Source organism: Trichosurus vulpecula, chromosome 5 (assembly GCF_011100635.1).
Source record: "Trichosurus vulpecula isolate mTriVul1 chromosome 5, mTriVul1.pri, whole genome shotgun sequence".
NCBI lineage: Eukaryota > Metazoa > Chordata > Mammalia > Diprotodontia > Phalangeridae > Trichosurus > Trichosurus vulpecula.
This window is the reverse complement of record NC_050577.1, coordinates 194883375-194903428: the sequence shown is the minus strand read 5'-3', so window position 1 is coordinate 194903428 and position 20054 is coordinate 194883375. Positions and strand designations below refer to the sequence as shown.

The following is a 20054-nucleotide window of genomic DNA, read 5'->3' as shown; positions in this document are numbered from 1 at the left end:
TTCAGCAGAACTGTCACTGAAAGAGTGAAATGGACAAGAAGCAGAGACATTAAAGGGAGATAAGGTTGTAGTTGCTAGTTGTCTTGGGCTTTGGGACGAAAAATCTACTTGTTCAAAATAAACGGTAAACTAGAGTAGCAAAGAAAAAGGAATCCAACCATATCTTTTTATAAACTTGATTAGTGGAGAGATCAAGACTTCTAGTTATTGAGTCCTTGATGAAGAGCTCATAGCCTAAATTTATGACAAGGTAGGAAACAAGCCTTCATGGACCCCTCCTACTAATAGAGTTATTTGTGCAACTGTTGAATGGGGGTTGCTATTCTTTTATTTCTTTCCAAATATTGAAGGTATTTCCCTTCTCTCTTTACATTATTCTATGTTTGTCCTTCTTCCAAAATAGGGAAGATACTGAACTTGGAATTTCTCTGTAAACTTATATATGACCCAGCAGCATAAGACATGATGTAAAGTTATTGTGAATTTTGGTTAGCTCGGGCATTCTTGCATTATGTTCCTTAAGTATTCAACATCATATTTATCTGTGCTCTCATTTTAATGCTGTTAAGTTAGTTTTCATACCAAGATTTTTGGCTTTTATTCTGTTTGTACAACATAAAAAGCTGTCTTCATTCAATAGTAAAACCTTTTTTTTGGTTTGTTTGTTGCATGCTTGTTTATGTCTTTTTCCATTTCCCATCAGCTCCAACTACCGTGAATGTAACACACCGACCAGTGACTCAGGCTACTACAAGACTCCCTGTTCCAAGAGTTCCTACTAATCACCAAGTGGTTTATACCACTCTTCCTGCACCACCAGCCCAAGCTCCAGTAAGAGGAGCAGTTTTGCAAAACTCTACTGTACCTATACGACAGGTCAACCCTCCAAATGGTAAGGGGCACTATTTAAAATGGTTACAGATACTTAACTGATGTTTAAGAAAGAATACCATGTTTAGAAATGAAACAGCAAAATTACCTCCATTTTTAAAGTCCAATATAATTGCATTTTCATTTCAACAGGGAACTAAACTACAGGTAATTTGGTCTTTTACATTATTTGCATGCTTGTCTTTCACTCAGTTTTGGGTTAACTGATTTGTGATGTGTTAATTCAACCACAAAACTAAAATTTAAATGTCCATTATTTATCCTAAAAATATCCTTGTTCATGCCTGACTCTACTGTCAGAGATCATTCTTGCTAAAAGTATCTTTTCTTTCTCCACATTCAGAAAAGAAGATGTAGTGTTGTGGTGGATAGGGGGCAGTCTCTGATAAGATGTAGGATATTCTGCAGTCTCAAGAGAAAAATAGTAAATGAGAAGGAAGGAGATATAGAAAAAGACTTAGGTAGCCATATTACATTTTAAGTCTTAATTGATTTCTGGGGTGGGGAAAAAAGAAACAAGAACCAGATATCTCAGGTTCCCTGAACAAATGTTTGGGATTGCTTCATGATGTTAGGCTTTTTCTAAATAAATATTAAAGAAATTCTCCTTATACTTTTCATTTCTTCCTCCTCTTTCCTCTATATTTTTGTTTTGTACTGGATGGGAAACGAAGGGTCACGTGTTTCTCATTCATTGGTGAGATGTGGTTTTAGGATTAAAACTTCGTTTTAGAAAGAAAGAGTCATAGAACCTCAGAGTGGAAGGGACTTCATAGACCATCTAGCCAGACTCATACCTGAACAAGAATCCATCCCCTCTATAACATTCCTGACTGCATTTGTTTAAAAGATGTCCTAATACAGTCTGCTCTATTTTTTAGATCACTGTTAGTAAGTTGTTATTTTTCTTTTCATGTATCAAGTCTAACATGCCCCTTTGCAACTTCTGCCCATCGCTTCTAGTTCCATTCTCTGGCTATCTGATGAACAAATCTAACCCGTCTTCCATGTGACAGTACTTCATATACTTGAAGACAACTCTTAGTCTCCCCCTAAATCTTCTGTTCTCCTATCCACATATGGCTTGAACTGGAGACTTTTCACTATCTAGGTTTCTTTTGTCTGGGTGCTCTATACTTTTATAGCTAATTAAAGTTCTTTCTCAAGTGGGATGCACAAAACTAAACAAACTACTTAAGGTAATCCCAGACCAGGGCACAACAGTGTACTCACCTGCCTAGTCTTGGCTGCTTTTCCTCTCTTAATGAAGCCCAAGATTACATTACTTTGGCTGCCATATCACACTATTCACTTACTGAGATTGCGGGTTCAATAAAACTCTAAGGACACACTTTTTTCTAAGTATACCTTCCCAATCTTATATTTGTACAGTTAATTTTTAAAATTCAAGCTTAAGAGTTTACATGTATCCTTCTGAAGTTTCATTCAATTTGTTCTTACATTCTTTTGGGTCTTTAATTTGTTAAAATGTATTTACTATTCCTTACAGCTTTGTGTCATCTGAAAATTTGAGAAGCATGCCACAGATCCCTTTATCCAGGTGCAGTGTTTTACAACTGGTTCAAAAAAAATCTGCTTACAAGATGGGAAGCTAGGTAGTAAACCACCCAAAAAAATCTGAGACTTTTAATGGATTCAGTGTTAAGTCAAATACTCAATATGACTCAGCTGTGTGATAAGACAGCCAGTAAAGTATGTGACTACATTAAGAGAAGTATAGTGCCCAAGACTAGGGAGATGATAGTTCTGCTCTCCTCTGCCCTGGTCGCACTGCACCTAGAACAGGACTTCTTAACCATTTTTGTGTAATGGACCTCTTTGGCAGTATGGTGAATTTCACAGATCTCAGGTTAAGAATCTCTCACCTAGAGTATTATATCAACTCTAGGGACCTGTTGTTCAGTTGTGTCTGACTCTTCGTGACCCCATGGACTATAATATGCCAGGCCCTTCTCTCCTCCACTATTTCTTGAGCTCTGTCCCAAGTTCATGTTTGTTGTTTCCATGAAACTATCTATCCATTTCATTCTCTGTAGTTCCCTTTTCCTTTTGCCTTCAATCTATCCCAACATTAAGCTCTTTTCCAGTGAGTCCTGTCTTCTCATTATGTGGCCAAGTATTTAAGCTTCAGCTTCACTATTTGATCTTCCAGTGAATAGCTTGAATTTAATTTCTTTAAGTATTGACAGATTTGATCTCCTTGCTCTCCAAGGGACTCTCAAAAGTTTTCTCTAGCAATTACAGTTTAAAACTGTCAATTCCTTGGCACTCAGCTTTCCTTATAGTCCAACTCTCACACCCATACATTGCTACTGGAAAAACCATAGCTTTGACTGGTATGACCCTTTGTCAACAAAAGCGATGTCTCTGGTTTTTAGTATGCTTTCCAGATTTGCTCTCCTTCCCAGGAACAAGTGTATTTTAATTTCATGGCTGCAGTCACTGTCTGCAATGATCTTTGAGTCCAGAAATATAAAATTTGACACTGCTGTTATTTTTCTCCCTCCATTTCCCGAAAAGTGTTAGGACCAGTTGCCAAGACCTTAGTTTTTTTGATGTTAAGCTTCAGACCAACTTTTACACTCTCCTCTTTCACCTTCATCAAGAGGCTTCTTAATTGTTCTTCTCTTTCTGCCATCAGAGTGGTATCATCTATTTATCTGAGATTGGTGATATTTCACCAGGCAACCTTAATTCAGGCTTTTGATTCATCCAGCCTGGCGTTTGCATGGATGTACTCTGTATATAAGTTGAGAGGTAACAATATACACTCCTTTACCAATCTTAAACCAGTCAGTTGTACCATGTTTAGTTCTTACTGTTGCTTCTTGGCCTGCATATAGGTTCCTTAGGAGACAAGTAGGATAAGCTGGGGACTGCATTTGGTCAGTTCACCTTTCTGAGCTTTTCCTTAACCTGTAAAATGAGTGAGTTGGAGTTGGTGGTCTCCAAGACTCTTTCTAGCTCAATCTTTCAGCTCTAAGTTATTTGAAAAGTTTTCACATGGAAGAGGAATTGGATTTGCTCTTGACCCCAGAGGGCAAAACTAACTAGAGATGGCTAGAAAGTGTAAAAAGACAGATGTAAGCTTGATGTGAGAAAAAAACTTAATAGCAGAGCTATCTAAAAGTGAAATGGACTACTTTATGAGATCATGCCTTCCCTCTCACTACAGGTTTGTAAATAAAAGCTGGATGACCCCTAGTCAGATGTGATGTCGGACTCTTTTGCAAGTACAGGTTTAACTACAAGAACTCTGAAGTTCCTTTTAACTCTCAGAATTCTATAAATATATGTAAGGAATCAAAGCATTCTCAGCCTCATTCTTTTCTCTGGCTTTTAAAAAATATTTGATGAATTAAAATTTAATATGATTCACTGGCTCTACATTTATCAAGGTGCCCCTGAAGTTAGAATAGATTGGTGATTATGCATTTTTCTTTTTCTGGTAGGGGTCACAGTGCGAGTGCCTCAAGCAGCTACATACGTTGTAAATAATGGACTAACCCTTGGATCAACAGGGCCCCAGCTGACGGTGCATCACCGACCCCCACAGGTGCATCCTGTAAGTCATTTCTTGGCATTAGTAGACTGTTAACTATACAAATGATAAGTTTAGCTATACAAAGCATTTGTTTCTTAGACATTGTTATATTGAAGCATATGTGAAGAGAGAAGCATACTGTGCCTCACATCTAGTTGTAACTTATTGGAACTATTTTTTTTTCAATGGGTATTGAATTGTGTAGATCATAGAGGCTAATTTTGATAATTTGTCTTTGCTGTATGAGGAGAAAATTCAATCAGTGGTGAAGATGAAATACTTTGAGTGACACAAAGATGCTTAGGATTTGATTTTATCTTCTACCCTCAAACCCTAAGAATTGAATTATGTCTTGACAGTTTTTTTTTTAATTCCACTGAACTGAATTTGGTTCTTCCTTCATTACTTTAGGGTGGAGTAGAAAGCGATTTTTTCTTTCACATTTGCTCTGTAATTTGGAAGTAGCACATGACTTCCCTTTAGTTTTTGATAGTTTGTTTATATTTAAAGAATTTGCTATTACATACTATTTAAAGTATACTAATACTACATACTGTAGCTAGGGGAAGAATTTAATAACCACATTGATACAGTAAAGAAATCAGGCAATTATTAAGCGCCCACTATATGCCAGGCATTATGCTTGGCACTAGGGACATAAATACAAATTAAAAAATGATCTATTCACACTGAATAGACATTCTAATATGAGAGAAAAGTACATATGTTAAGTATATACAGAGTTAATATAAAGAGAATAAATACAAGGCAGTTTGGGAGGAAGGACACTAGCCTAACAGAAGGGAGGATCAAGAAAGGCTTCATGTAGAAGTTGGTGCTTGAGTTGTGTCTTAAATGAAGAGAAAGATTCTCTGAAGAAAGAGTCCATACATCCCTTTCATAAGGGTGGGAAGGGATCTGGCAGAGTGCAAAGGTCTAAAGATGGATGGAGTCCTATGTATGAAGCTATACCTTAGAATGTGAGAAGAGAAAGAATGAAGAATGAGGTTTAAAAGATAGACTAGGGCTGGGTTGAGAAGAGTTTCATTTTATGTTTGATCTTAGTGGCAATACGGGGCTACTAGAGTTTATGGAGTAGGGGAGCAACTTGTTCAGATTCTGGGCTTAAGGAAAATCACGTTGGTAGTTGTGTTGAGAATTAACTAGAGTTAGAGAGAGCTGTAGGAAAGGAAGATCAACGAGAAGGCTCTTGCAGTAAGCTAGACAAGAGGTAACAAGGGCTTGAACTCAGGTATTTCACCTGTGAGAGATGTTTTGGCAATTGAGTGGATATGTGGGGTGAGGGAGAATGAGGAATTGAGATGGCATCTAGTTAACAACCTTGGGGACTAGAAGAATGATAGTGCCTTTAACAGGAAATAGGGATGTTTAGAAGAGTAGAGCATTTGGAAGGAAATATCTGTGAGTCATTGCATGAATATCATAATTAAACCCAGTAGAGCTGATGAGTAACAGTGTATACATAGGATAAATTATAGCTAATCCACAAAGGGAAGGCACTAGCATTAAGTGGGATCAGGAAAAGCTTCTTACAGAAGATGAGGTTTTAGGTAGCACTTGAAGAATTCCAGGTATGGGAGATAATCAGGGAAAATGCCCAGTCAGGATATGGAGTGCCTTCTGCAAGAAACAGCAAGTGTCATTGGGTAATAGACTTCATAGAGAGGAGTAAGGTATAGGAAGACTAAAAAGGGCATAAGGGGCAAGATTATGAAGACCTTTAAAAACCAGAGCATTTTATATTTGATCCTAGAAGTGATAGAAAGCCACTGGAGTTTATGAGGGTAGGGGACAGAAGGAGGATTAGTGACATTGGTCAGATGAGTACTTTTTAGGAAGATCACTTTGGACAGCTGAGTGGACTGTAGCGGGGAGAGACTTGAGATAGGCAGACCCACCAGCAGACTATTGCAGTTATCAACGCACAAGGTGATGAGGGCTGGCACCAGGGTGGTAGCAGTGTCAGAGAAAAGAATGAGTTGTTTATGAGAGATCTTAGAAGGGCAGAATTGATAAGACTTGATAACCAATAGTAAAGGGATTTTTTAGGGATGGGGGAGACTTGAGCAGGTTTGAAGGCAGTAGATAAGGAACCAGTAGATAGGGGACAGTTGGAGATTCCAAAGAGAAAATATGGGGATTGAGGTTACAACCTGCAGGAGAAAGCAAGAAGGAATGGGATCAAGTGCATATATAGAGGGATTGACCTTGGCAAGAAGGGCTACCTCATTGCCTGAGACTGGGGTAAAACAGGAGAGAATGAGGGATGATTTCAAAGGGTTTGGGGATGAAAGAAAGAGAAGAGAGAAGTTCATACAGAATAGCCTCCATATGCTCAGTAAATTAAGAGGTGAGATCCTTAGCTAAAGAGACAGCAGGGAACAGGAATGTGTAGGAAGCTGGAGGAGAAAAGGCAAATTTTGAAAAATATTTTCCCTGCTGCAATGAAGACCCTCCTGAAGTTAGATAAAATGACTTTATATTTATCCAGTTAGAACAGTTGTGTACCCTCTTCCCCTCCATATGTACTACCTACAGAAATTATGTCTGATTCTCCTTAATTGACCCTTCATCATTTCTATACGGCATGGTGGTATGAAATCTATGATCTGTAGAGCTGTACTCTAGATTCAGATCCCACCTCTAACTTCTCATTTTGCAGATGAAAAAATTGCATCCTAGGGAGATGAGTGAATTGTTCAAGGTGACTTGTAAGTATTAGAGGTGGAATTTGAATCTAGGATCTTTGGATAGAGTAGGGCTCCACAGATAATTTCAGATCGTCTGTGAACTTAGATGGAAAAAAAATCTTTATTTCATTACAGTTGTTTTCCTTGGTCATGAGTTTTGTGTATTTTATTTTATGCATTTGAAAACATTATCCTGATAAGGGATCCATAAGTTCTACTTGGACCTGCCAGAGTGGTTCATGTCACAAAAACAGATTATCCCTTGCTCTAGATGTCTTTGCACTGCATAATACTACCTATAGGAAACCATGTTTCAGGAAAAAGGAATGAGAGAAGCCAAAGACTTGTCGAGACTGCACAGAAACCTCATGCCTTTATGTGATGAAAACAGCTTAGTACCTAACTATTTAGTGAGTTATCTTAGCAATAATAGGACATGGACATCAGAAATGACATCAATACTGATGACAATATTTTTACATAATAATTTAGCTGTTATAAATTTTTACTCCAACAGGATCCCAAAAGCACTCTAGTTAGCAAACATTTGACTTATTTTTCCAGGAAGAGAGAGGTTGTGATCAAAAGCAATGTAAACAGAAACACTGGAGGGTAAAACCCATTTTAAAAAGCTTGGCAAGAGACTCCACTAAACAAAGTCATCCCCAAAACATTGAAGGATGAAAATGGAGGGATACTTGATAGAAGAAAAATGGGAAAAGATCTATAAAGATTTACCATTAACAACCTTTTTTCACCGTAAAAGGTAGTGGAACTATTACACTTGGATCCTAACATCACAGTCCTGGATGTGCTTTTAGAAGAAGCAGAAATGACACTAAAAAGAATACAGATAGGAAGAGCACCCCATTGTGATTATCATCTGTTGATGAAGCATTGTATTCATTAGAGCAAAATGCTTCCTCAGTGATTCTTTTCTAATAAGATGCCTCTCATCCACACATCAAAATAATCAAGTATTCCTAAAAATCATGATAGAACCACATTCCAGAACTATAATTATAAAGATTACACACGACATAAAACGAAGATTTATGCTTGCCAAAGGAGTTCACTGTTGGGATGAAAGAAATTCAGTACAAAGTGCAAGTTGAAGAGGGTTTCTCTGTGTTTGATAAGATCTTCTAGTTGCTGCGGTTTTAAATGACAATATTCTGGTTGTATCAAGTCCCTGAACGTTACAGAGACCCATAGAAGAAATTTGTAACCACTCCAAGAGTGATAAGAGCTTGACCATCCATACAGGAAAGACTTTAGTGATTAAAGAATTTCTCTTCCTCAGATTATGCTATGCATTTGGAAAGAAAACATTGGTTGTCTATTAGTATGTATGTGTGTGATAGACATAACATGGACAATGAATTGGACCCAGGTTAGCCTGGAAGAAAAGAACAGATGGCTTGCCTTTGGCAGATTGCAACACGTCTATAACCTCTCATGGAAACAGAAGTCCATCTTTTCTAACAATGAGTAGGCTATAGACTATAACCAATGAGAAACCTCAAAGAAGAATAGGAATAAAAGTTATTATTGAGGAAATGTATATTAGGAAGGAAGAGAAGATAGGCCATGTGGGCAAGAGTAAGAGATGATGATCAGTAGAGTGCTCTCCTGATAGTTCTGCAATATTAGGAAAAAGCAAGGAAGGCCACAAGCATGTTGGGTGAACCTTCTGTTTTAGATTTATAGAAAGATATAGACAAGAATTTCACAGGAAAGCCAAGCTTGCATTGTGATCTACATTGTGTTTGAGAGAATTCCCAGATCCATGGGATCAGAGGTCCAATAGAAATCTAAAAACTTGACATCTCCAGTTTTTAAAAATACCATACTATTAGCAGTATTAAATATCAATATAATCAGATTCATAAATTGTCTTAACTTTTGAGCCACTTCCATTAAGTTGCCATCAGTTTTCTCTACCCATTTATTTTCATTCTTTATCCTCTGTGTAATAATTGTGTCCTCAGTTCTTTTGGTTCCGCTTTTTAAAAATTTTTTTTTCATTAAGTATTTTCCTATTTCCCTTTCTACTTCATATTTGTTAATTGTTATAGTATCATAGTACTCCATATCCATTCATTTTTAAAACAGTGAAATATTGCCTCAGTGTTTTCTAAGAATTTCCAGCAGTGTGTCTCTGAATGACTTGTTTCCTACAACAATGAACAAATTAGTAGTTTATCTGTAAAGTAGTCGAGACAATTAGACATTCCTACTGGTGGCTGCAGTAATGTTGGGCATAAAATTGTGGACTAGAACCTCCAAATTTTGGAAGTCTAGAGGTACTCCTAAAAATTCAGTAATTAAAACTGTTTACCATGAAAGAGGGCCACCAGTATTCTGAGAGATGAAATGGCTGAATATTGAAAAACAACAATAATAAATTTAAATAATTGTTAGGAATAAGTAGGCTGCAATGATGTTTATAATAAGTAGAGAAAAAGACTAATCAAGTATATTTATGACTTGAAAGAGATACTGTCTGGTCTTTAAATTAGAATGATAGAAAAAAAACTAGATAGCCAGAATGCTAATACTGGTATCCATACAAAATGGAGAAAAGCATCCAGCTTATTGGGTAAACAGGGGAATCGATATCATAAAGGATTGTAAGGGTCAAGTTGAGGGATAGAGATCTGTGTTAGTGGAGGGAGTAGCAATGCTGACGTTTTAAATAATTCAAAATCAGAATAAGGTATACTTGTATTGAAGTGTGTAACACAATTAATTTACTCATTTATAAGATGAGTAAGTTTGTAGGATCAAAGATTAAAGCTGGAAGAGTGGGCCCTCAAATCTATCTAGTCCAACCTCCTTGTTTTCTTTCCAAATGCATAGCATAATCTGAGGAAGAGAAATTCTTTAATCACTAAAGTCTTTCCTGTATGGATGGTCAAGCTCTTATCACTCTTGGAGTGGTTACAAATTTCTTCTATGGGTCTCTGTAACGTTCAGGGACTTGATACAACCAGAATATTGTCATTTAAAACCGCAGCAACTAGAAGATCTTATCAAACACAGAGAAACCCTCTTCAACTTGCACTTTGTACTGAATTTCTTTCATCCCAACAGTGAACTCCTTTGGCAAGCATAAATCTTCGTTTTATGTCGTGTGTAATCTTTATAATTATAGTTCTGGAATGTGGTTCTATCATGATTTTTAGGAATACTTGATTATTTTGATGTGTGGATGAGAGGCATCTTATTAGAAAAGAATCACTGAGGAAGCATTTTGCTCTAATGAATACAATGCTTCATCAACAGATGATAATCACAATGGGGTGCTCTTCCTATCTGTATTCTTTTTAGTGTCATTTCTGCTTCTTCTAAAAGCACATCCAGGACTGTGATGTTAGGATCCAAGTGTAATAGTTCCACTACCTTTTATGGTGAAAAAAGGTTGTAAATGGTAAATCTTTATAGATCTTTTCCCATTTTTCTTCTATCAAGTATCCCTCCATTTTCATCCTTCAATGTTTTGGGGATGACTTTGTTTAGTGGAGTCTCTTGCCAAGCTTTTTAAAAGAGGCAGTATTTTAGCTCAGGTCTTCTGACTCCAGAGTGAGTGTTCTTTCTGCTGTAATAATCCTGCTTCTAAGGTGAGACCAGATAGAACATGTTAGACTAGCTAATCTCTAAGCTCCATTCCAATTCTGAAAATATGAACCTGAGCCCTTTTTTTTTTTTTGGTTATTGCAACTCTAATCTTGTCTCTACTTTCTTTTGTGTTTTAGGAGCCATCTCGCCCTGTGCACCCAGCACCGCTACCAGAAGCCCCTCAACCACAACGTCTGCCCCCAGAAGCTGCCAGTACCTCCCTTCCTCAGAAGCCACACTTGAAATTAGCTCGGGTGCAAAGCCAGAATGGCATTGTGCTGTCTTGGAGTGTCCTGGAAGTGGACCGTAGCTGTGCCAGCGTAGATAGTTATCACCTCTATGCTTACCATGAGGATCCCAGTGCCACAATGCCATCACAGTGGAAGAAAATTGGGGAGGTAAAAGCACTTCCTCTGCCTATGGCATGTACTCTTACTCAGTTTGTATCTGGCAGCAAATACTACTTTGCTGTCCGAGCCAAGGACATTTATGGACGTTTTGGACCTTTCTGTGATCCCCAGTCAACGGATGTGATCTCTTCCCAGAGCAGTTAAACACTCGGAGCCTTTACATCTGTCTTTCTTTTAAGAGTTCCATTTTTTTTTTGGTCCTGTTTTTAATCTTGTGCATGATATTCACTGTAAAATCCACATTCTGCAAGATTTCTTGGACAGATGTGTGTAATACACTACATACATTTATATCCAGAAGTAAAATAAACTCTCAGTCCACAAAGCAAGAACTATTTTCCTGGACATTTCAACCTTCAGGATTTTGAAATATAAATGTGCACCTTCCTTTTAGTGTTGAGATTTGGGGGACATTTTGTGCGTGTGAGTGTGAGAGAATGTATATGTGTGTGTGTGTTTGTTTCCTATTTGTTTGTTTATTTGATTCATTGCAGCAGTGTCTCCTCTTTACATCCTCCAATTTACCTCTGTTCCAGTATAGAGTGTAAAGGTCAAGGAGAAAAGAGCATGGACAGTTAGGATTTTGCTTCTCAATGAGGGTGGGTTCATACTTTGCACTACACAACTGAAGCTAAACATAACCCAAAGAAACAATCAAACAAAAAGCACACGCGAACTAATTTTCCAGTAGGCTAATTCAAATATATAGATTTCCTAATAGTTTTCTTAACTTGGGTCCCTTTCCTAGTATCTGCTTAAGTTTTGACTGGAAAAAAAAATAAACATTTTTCTTCCGAACTACTCACTCTCTTTGCTAAGGATATGTTCTCAAAATGCAAACATTAATGAAGGAAGAGGACATTATTTCTGGTCAGTTTTAGTGAAAGAACATAGTAAAGATAAAAAGACTTTCCTGCCTGATTTGAGAATATGTTCTCTAGGCCATTTAATACCTGCTTAACTAACAGACCCCCTCTGCCCTTCCTGTCTTTCCTACCAATTCTTTTAAATTTATTTGTGCCTTAAAGATTAACTACAAAAACAAACATGGCCATATCTCTATTGCTGTTTACTTTTTTTCCCTTTGAAATTTTTATTTTATATCTTCATTTTCTCCCTAACTTCAAAACATGATTTTTTTTCCTATGAGACAGTTTTGAGGTTAAGGGAAACAAAACCTTAGGCTCTTTTATGATTCTTACCCCATGGTATCATTAGGTCTATTCAGAGTTCATGAATAAGCTGTCTTCCCTCTCCCTCCTTATAATATATCCAGAATTTTGATTGTTACTTCTAGTTTAGCTGACTGCGTGCAGTGTGTGGACTGAAGTTTTACCAGGTTATATTTTAAAAGCATCATCCTTCAGCCATCTTTTGGCATCGACATTGCCTACTTGCAACAATGATTAACAAGGCAATTCTAGCTTGCCATTACCATAAATTTTTAATATTCTTTTAGTTTTAGAGTAGCAAAATCATTTTCCAATAACTAAGACCCAAGGCAAAGTTAGCTTTATAAACTTGTTAATCTTACTGTTTCAGTGGTTTGGAGCAATCCGTGTGCTATGTTAAAATAAATCAAGTAGAGAATGGTTCACATCTTTTCTCACATCATTCTTGTGGATCTGTTCTAAGCAGTCATGCAAATAAAGGATTTTTTATCTTTTGATGGTGCCAAGGTAACACTTAGACCTGCCCTCATAAAATTCTACATACACTTTGGTCAGAATTAAAGATGTATCTTTCTGTGTTGTTTTATTTAGCATACTTTTATTTAAACTTCTGGGAATCATAATTTAGCTCCAAGGGATTCAGCCTTAGATCATGATTTATTTGTTTTTTAAATGTTAACCATATTGGTATTCAACAGGTATTGGGAATAGATATGTTGGTGGGGATGGGAGGGTTGGAATAAGTTGGAAGAGGTAGGAGAGGGTTATAAAAGACTTATGAAGTCTGTGAAATAGCTTTCTAAATTTGCAATGTTGGTGGCTTTATTCCTGCCATCTCATTTTCAAAAATCTAATTCTGAGATTTATAACTTTTCTTAAAGCATAGGAGGGAGCTAACTTTGTTCTCTTCCTGTCCTTTTTTGTATATCTTTGATGGTTTGTAGTTGGGCCTGTAAGGAAATTATCTTCTGATAGAGTTCACACTTCAGATTGATGTAATCTGTGTTAGTGTGAACATTATAGGCTTGGTGCTGAACAAAGCCTTTCTGACTACTGATTGCCAATAGTGTAATGCTCTGATGCCTTCCTTTCCCTTTCCAGGAATAAGACTAAACGAGAATTAGTGTTGTGATAAAGCCAATCAGTTCTTTTATTGTTTTTATTGTGAGTCTGCGTAGAGCCAGTTCTTGCCAACTATGGGCCTTGTAGTCATTCTAGAACATTTTTTAAGGGTGATGGTAAAGCAGTTACCAATGTCATACCGCAAAACATTGGGATAGAAATTTCATTTGGAAGAGATGTCCTATTTTATACATGTATATAAATATATACATATTTCTACATGTATATACAAAAAATTTTAACAATCAAGAAGAGTTGCTTATGTTTTCATGATGATTCCCGACTACAGCATGCCCATCTTTGACAATGTTCTTTATTGGCTTGTTTAATGGTTATGTGACACCCACCTATTTGCTGACTTTGCTAGAAAAAATACATTGCCTAGAGTGATCAGTATGACTCTCCATTCATCAGCACTAATATTTGTGATGAAAGCCTTCCTAGTACAAAGACATAGAAGTCAGGTAGCAAAGCCAAGCAAGTAAAATAGATTTCTTTATTTAGCCTGTTTTCCCATTTTGTGTTTTGTCAGAGGAAAACAATTGGAAATCTCAAATGGTGATCCTGAAAATTACTTTGTAAAATTTTGTCTCCCTTAATAAAATAGGGCAAAAATAATACTTTGAGCTTTTTCTTGTTCCAGACAGTGGAAGGAAGTTGCAAAGAGAGTTGCAACAACTTGGAGATGGCAAATTATGGTTAGTCCTCATGTAGAACAATATTCAATATGTGTAATTTTATTTTAATTATTAATGGTCTGATTACAAGTGTTTAGACATAACCAGTGGATTGATAGTACATTTAAGTCTGTTAACTGCAGCCATCCCTCAAACTAGTACCCCTGTGGGGTCTGGAGGCAGCAGCTGATTGAATGTGCAAAAAGGGGTCGAGGCTAAAACTTAGAGCACTTCTCATTCTTGGCTAGTCTCACTTTGAGAGTTTGGGCTTTTGATGTTACTTTTAGAGAAAAGCTGAGATCACAAATGACTACAAGTAGCCACTTTGAACAGTTCTGCTCTGGTTAAGAGTTACACTCCATGATACCTCTTTACTCCATGGTACCTTTTCACAGAGTATTATAAGCTGGATTTTCACATTATGGGAATGCAAGCTTGCTACATTTTTAGTATGACAATATCTCCCTAGTGTTGCCCTGTTGGAAATCTTGAGAATTTTAAGGATTTTAACTTGAAATGTAGTAAAAGTTTAGTTGACTTTTAAAGTGGCAGTGCTGTTTTTTTTTTAATTTTGTACTTTGTCTAATTAACGGTTCACCCTGTTTTAAGTGTGATTATTCCTTTCAAAAATTTTGTTCTTGCCAGTAAATATGTAAATGGAACATGGACTCCATCTATTCATAAATATAATTTTAACCCTCCTCCATTTCTTAATATGAAGCATACTGTGATACTTTCCAAAAAATTTGTTTATGGTGGAGTTGTGGCAAAGTTTCCTCTCTATTGGAAGCTGACTGTTCACTGGGAGTGACCCTTTCTTTTCCTCACTCATTTTTTCCCTTTTTATGATAGCTGGTAATAAGTACCTCTGAAGAAACCTCTTAAACCAAGGAACTTGAGATAATTTGCAATCTTAGGGTACATGTGTCCTTTATGCAAAGCTGCTCCAAAAGGGGCGTGATTGCTTTATACAATTTCCTCAATTCTATTAAGTGTTAACTTAGGTTTTGGTTTTTAATTTCTGTAATTTACAATGGAAAAGGCAAATTATAGCAAGTCCTACCTACTACCATTTATGTAGTGTTAGTAGTACTGCATGATCTTTATAATGTGCTCATCATCTTTGGTCTCTGAAAGTTTTCCAGTACTGTACAAAATTAAGAGAAAAAAAAGTAATGCCTGTGGTATCCTTCACCTTCTCTGCACACTGTGATCTTTACATAGAGTTATTGCAAACCTCCAAGTGTTCTCTTCCCAGCTTCCCTTCTCATTGGGCCATTTCTATCACTATCTATCCTGTGATTTCTCATTATGATGCAGATCTGTGTGTGAACCTAGTTTTGCTCTAATTCCCAGAATAACCATGTCCCAGTATTAGATAGATAATTGCAAATAACACTACCCAAAAGAAAGCTATGAACCTGCCTTCCTAAGTATTTACATTTAGGAAACTGTAAAGTCTTTTTATCTTTTGGTGGGGTGTTGGGGTAAATACAAGTGTTGGCAACTTAAAGGAGTTCAGACGAGGTTGTTAGTATGACAGCCATGTTAATCAATATTCATCCCCTCGAGCCAGCAGATGGGGAGTCCAAGTGCTACAAAAATGAACTCAAGAACAGAAATGAAATGTTTTGTCTTCTCATTTTCAAATTATTTTGTCATTATCATGTTAAAATCAGTTTCTCCTTGTTTTTCTCTTTTGTTGTATATGTAGGCTGAGTACTCACTTTTTATATTTAAATGCTGTCTGGTTTTAAAGAATTTTGTTTGTAAATAAAGTTTCTGGGCTACCATCCTACATTTGGGGATCCAGGCTTTAGTAATTTATCAGCCATTTAAAAATTAAATATAAGAATAAATACTTTGTAGGAAACTTGGAGCCTGTTTTTCTTCTTTTTCTTTTTTGCAGCTGAAGGTGTAAATAATATAATGTAGGACCTACCCAAAGCCCACTGTAAATTGGGCTTCTGCAAGCTGTCCCTATTTTTATTAGGTTTGGGGATTTTTTTGTTTTGTTTTTGTATGTTTGATAGATTAGTGTCTGTACAAGTGTTATCTGTAGTGGGGTTTTGTCCAACAAGCCTGAAATTTATACTTTGAAATAAACTACTGGGTTTTTAACATTGAGTCCTCTTGTGATTGGTTCTGGTTGTCTTGAGCCATTGTGTTGCTTGCTTTTGAAAATAATCACTTTGTAAGGATCATATTTGTTCAGCGCACTGTGCCCTCCCTCCATCCTTCACTGGTACAAGTAGCTCAGTAAGTGCCTTTCATCCACTGCATAACTTGATAATTTAAGAATTGATGCCCTACTTCAGCCTTTAAGGAGTAATTTATAATAAAGAAAAGACCAAAATGGTACAGACTGACCATCAGAAAGAAATCTAGCTGATAGCTTACACAACCTCTTGATACATGGGAGTTCTCTTTTACTGAACAATTCATTTGCTAGAAATTTGTTCGTGACAAATACAATTGGTGTCTGAATTTAAAATACGTTTCTAGAAAGTTTGTGTGATTAGACAAATTTTAGTGAACAAATGACTCTTGGGATCATACTTTGATGGATCCTTGATCTTGTGTGATCCTTGTCCATGTCCTTGACAGGCCGTGTGGTATATGGAAGAACCATATATTCTAAGTAAAGAAGGGCCTGGGTTCAGATCTCAGTTGCATGATCATGGATCTCTGAACCACTCTAAGCCTCTTCAGCTTCCATTTCTGTAGAATGGACTCTAATATACCTTTGCATTCAGTTAATTTGGTTATTATGATAGGATCTCTATCTTGTGATTGATTTCACTTGGTTGTAACCAGGATCCAATAAGAAGTGAAACACTTCATCAACCTTACAGAGCTTTAGTTTGATTTTCCATAGAGTCCACATCCTAGAAGCCTTTCCCTAGTTTCATCCTGCAAGTTAAAGATGCCAGCGTGTGGACCTTTTGTTGTCTCATCCCCAGCTAGACACGGTGTGGTACAGTAGAAAGGGCTGGCTCCAATATCGAGGGAGTGAAGTGGATGTAAATGTTGCCTCTAATGCTTACCAACTCTGGTAAGACACTTGGCCTCCTAGGGCCTTAGTTTCCTCATCTGTAAAATGAGGTTGGACTAGAAGTCCTCTGAGATGCCTTCTAGCCCGAGATCTATGATCCTCCAAACTTCCCTTTCTGGTCACCTGTGCCCTCTTAAGTCATATCTCCCGTGGAAGTCACACTTGGCAGCATGTTGCAGTCTAGATAAGCCTACCTTGCAGCTTTCCACCAGGGAGAAGTATAGATTCTTCGAAGGAAATTTTCTATGAGAGCATACTCCTCCCTATCTTATACTTCATTTGATCTTAACCATTGTTTACAGTGGTGTGACCATAAGGATCTGGCCTGGTGTAGAAAATCATCTGCAAATGCCCATCTCTATTCCCTTTTTGTGATTTCATCAAATCTATGCTCAGTGCATGGATAGACCATGAACGTACATAAATTAATGCTCCAGCTACTTCTCTCTATGGTTATTCTAATGTGTAAGGATTTTTTGAGTGGCAAGAGATGGGCAAAGCTGGCGAAATTCCAAATCTTTCTACTTTATGCTCAATATAGATGGTGGTAATTGCCACAAATTCAGCGAATGACCTGGCAGAAGTCCAAAACAGTAGCTATGGAACCGTTTCTGGGGTAATGTGTTCTACAGCCAGCATCTAGGAATACATGGGTTCCTAAAGTAATGGAAGTGAATACATCTATTTTTCCTTATGAAGAAGACCTATTAATAGGGGTCAGTACTGCCCTCATCACCTCCGTAGACCTAATCTTTGTTCCTATACTTCCCCTCCCCTTCCTGATCCCATAATCTTTTCCTACCTCCACTGACAGCTGTAACCAGAATGGCCTTTGTTTTCTTTGAATGACTCAGCTTGCCTCATTGAGCTTCCCTGGACGCTGGGGCTTGCTCTTCCGGGGCAGGACCAGAACTTCCTGTGTGATGAGTCATGGGGCTGGCTGAGGGGAGGTGTTAACCTCTACCCTAGGGGGAGGGGCCAACTCAGGAACCAATCGGCCCTGGTCATTCGGGCGGAGCTTGATGATGTCAAAAACCCTATAAGAGGGGAGAGGACAGCTTGAAGATTTTTCTTTTCCTTTTCCGGTTGGAGCCAGCGACAGTTACATCGTCAGTTACAGCGACCGTTACATCGTCAGTTACAGTTGTAGCTTCAGTTACAGACACAGACACAGCTGAGGCAGGAGCTGCCAGTAGCAGAGCTGATCTACGGGAGGAAGCTGAACAAAGACTTCAGGCCAGTGGGTAATCTTATTACCATCGAGGGGGAAACATGATTTTGCTTTACGCAATCATGCTTCTCTGTAGCCTCCTGGTTACTCTTGCAAGGCGTACTTATTGGGCCTGGAAGATTTTGATCAACATATCAAAATGGGGCTTCTGGTTCATGGGTTGGTTACTGTGGAGCCTAAATAAATGTTTTGATTCTTCTGCCTTCTACTTTGAGAGTTTCTTATATCCGGCGGTTCCGAACCTTTCAGACATGTTTATGATCCTCTTTGAGATTATAAACTCGGCACTCCTAATACATTTGGCGTCACGAACAGGATCGCTAGGTATAAGATCTCTATTTAGAAGCAGAACAATTTCAGAGGAAGAGATGAATATCCCAGGATGGGAGGATCCATTTTATTCCTCCCTAGCAAAAGAATTGGCTAAAAAAGCTGGACCCTGTGAAAACTGGGAACCAAGGCTACGGAGAGGAGATCCTAGGGATTTGGAAAAGTGTTTACGAGAAGTTGGGATTCAGTCAGGGGCATCACTATCTAGGCAAAGCTGGATAGTGTTATCAGCCTACCGGCTAGTATACGAAAGATTGAGATTAAGTGAAAGACATGGGGGCACTCCTACCCCACAGGAAGAAGAGGAATCTCAGATAGCAGGAGACCAAACTGACTCAAATGAGAACTTTTCTATTAATGTGGCTAAGAGCAACAGGAGACCAAAAAAGCCCAGAGTGCATTTCAACCCAGCCCAGAAAGAGCCTGACTGCCTGCTTCGTCCTAGCCATGGTGGCAGAGGAAGTGAGTGGGGAGAGAATGAGACAATGTTAGGGGCTGAGGCACAAAACACTACTGGGGTTCAGGATGTGCCTCACACAGAGAATAGGAGATGGTTAAATGATCAGACAAGGGCTCGACCCATACAAAGGAGGAAGACAGAAACCCGAGGTGAAGATTCAGTTACAAGGGAAATTCAGGAAGATTTCTCACCACAAGAGGTCACAGATATTTTGAGTAGATTCAGCCAAAGAATAGGAGAACCATTGATATCTTGGATGGTAAGACTCAGTGATCAAGGGGCCGGTGGAATATCAGTAGATGGGACAGACTGCATGAGATTCATAGGTATCAGCCATGATCCTCTAGTTCAACAAGCTTTTAGGGAACATCATCAGCAAGGAGATGGTGATAGCAGGACTACTCTGTTGGCATTAGCCGCTGTGGGATGCAATAAGAGATATGCTACTGATTCTATGTGGCCCACTGAGCACAGACCCTGGTATTCACTTAGAGATTGTATCATGAGACTAAAGGAGGAGGTAATGAAGACTGCCATTATGACAGGAACTGCAGACAAATATTACAATGATTCAATGGAACTGCCTCATAGGAATTTAATAATTAGGACAGCTCCCCCTGCTTATAAACAACTAATTTTGAATTTATTACTTGGAGAAGTAGGGAGCCGTCTTACAACAGTGATAAATAAGATTTTACAGTTATATGACTTAGGTGACTGGGGAAGGGATAGATCTCCTCAAGAGAGAAGGGTGAATAACCAGCAAACTTGGCGCCAAAGGAGAGTAACAAGGAAAGAAATGTTTACTG

At 37.9% G+C, this 20054-nt stretch overlaps 1 protein-coding gene across 7 annotated transcripts in view; it reads left to right on the top strand.

Annotated features, from left to right (window-relative positions):
- LOC118852159 (activating transcription factor 7 interacting protein) overlaps positions 1-16297 on the top strand; it is a 169124-nt gene extending 152827 nt beyond the window's left edge. For all 7 annotated transcript variants that reach the window (XM_036761819.1, XM_036761821.1, XM_036761818.1 and 4 more), the window contains exons 13-15: positions 704-892; positions 4365-4477; positions 10926-16297. In XM_036761819.1, coding sequence (XP_036617714.1) covers positions 704-892; positions 4365-4477; positions 10926-11342 — 719 coding nt within the window. In that variant the 3' untranslated portion in view covers positions 11343-16297. The remainder of the gene's footprint in view (positions 1-703; positions 893-4364; positions 4478-10925) is intronic.
- The last annotated feature ends 3757 nt before the right edge of the window (positions 16298-20054 follow it).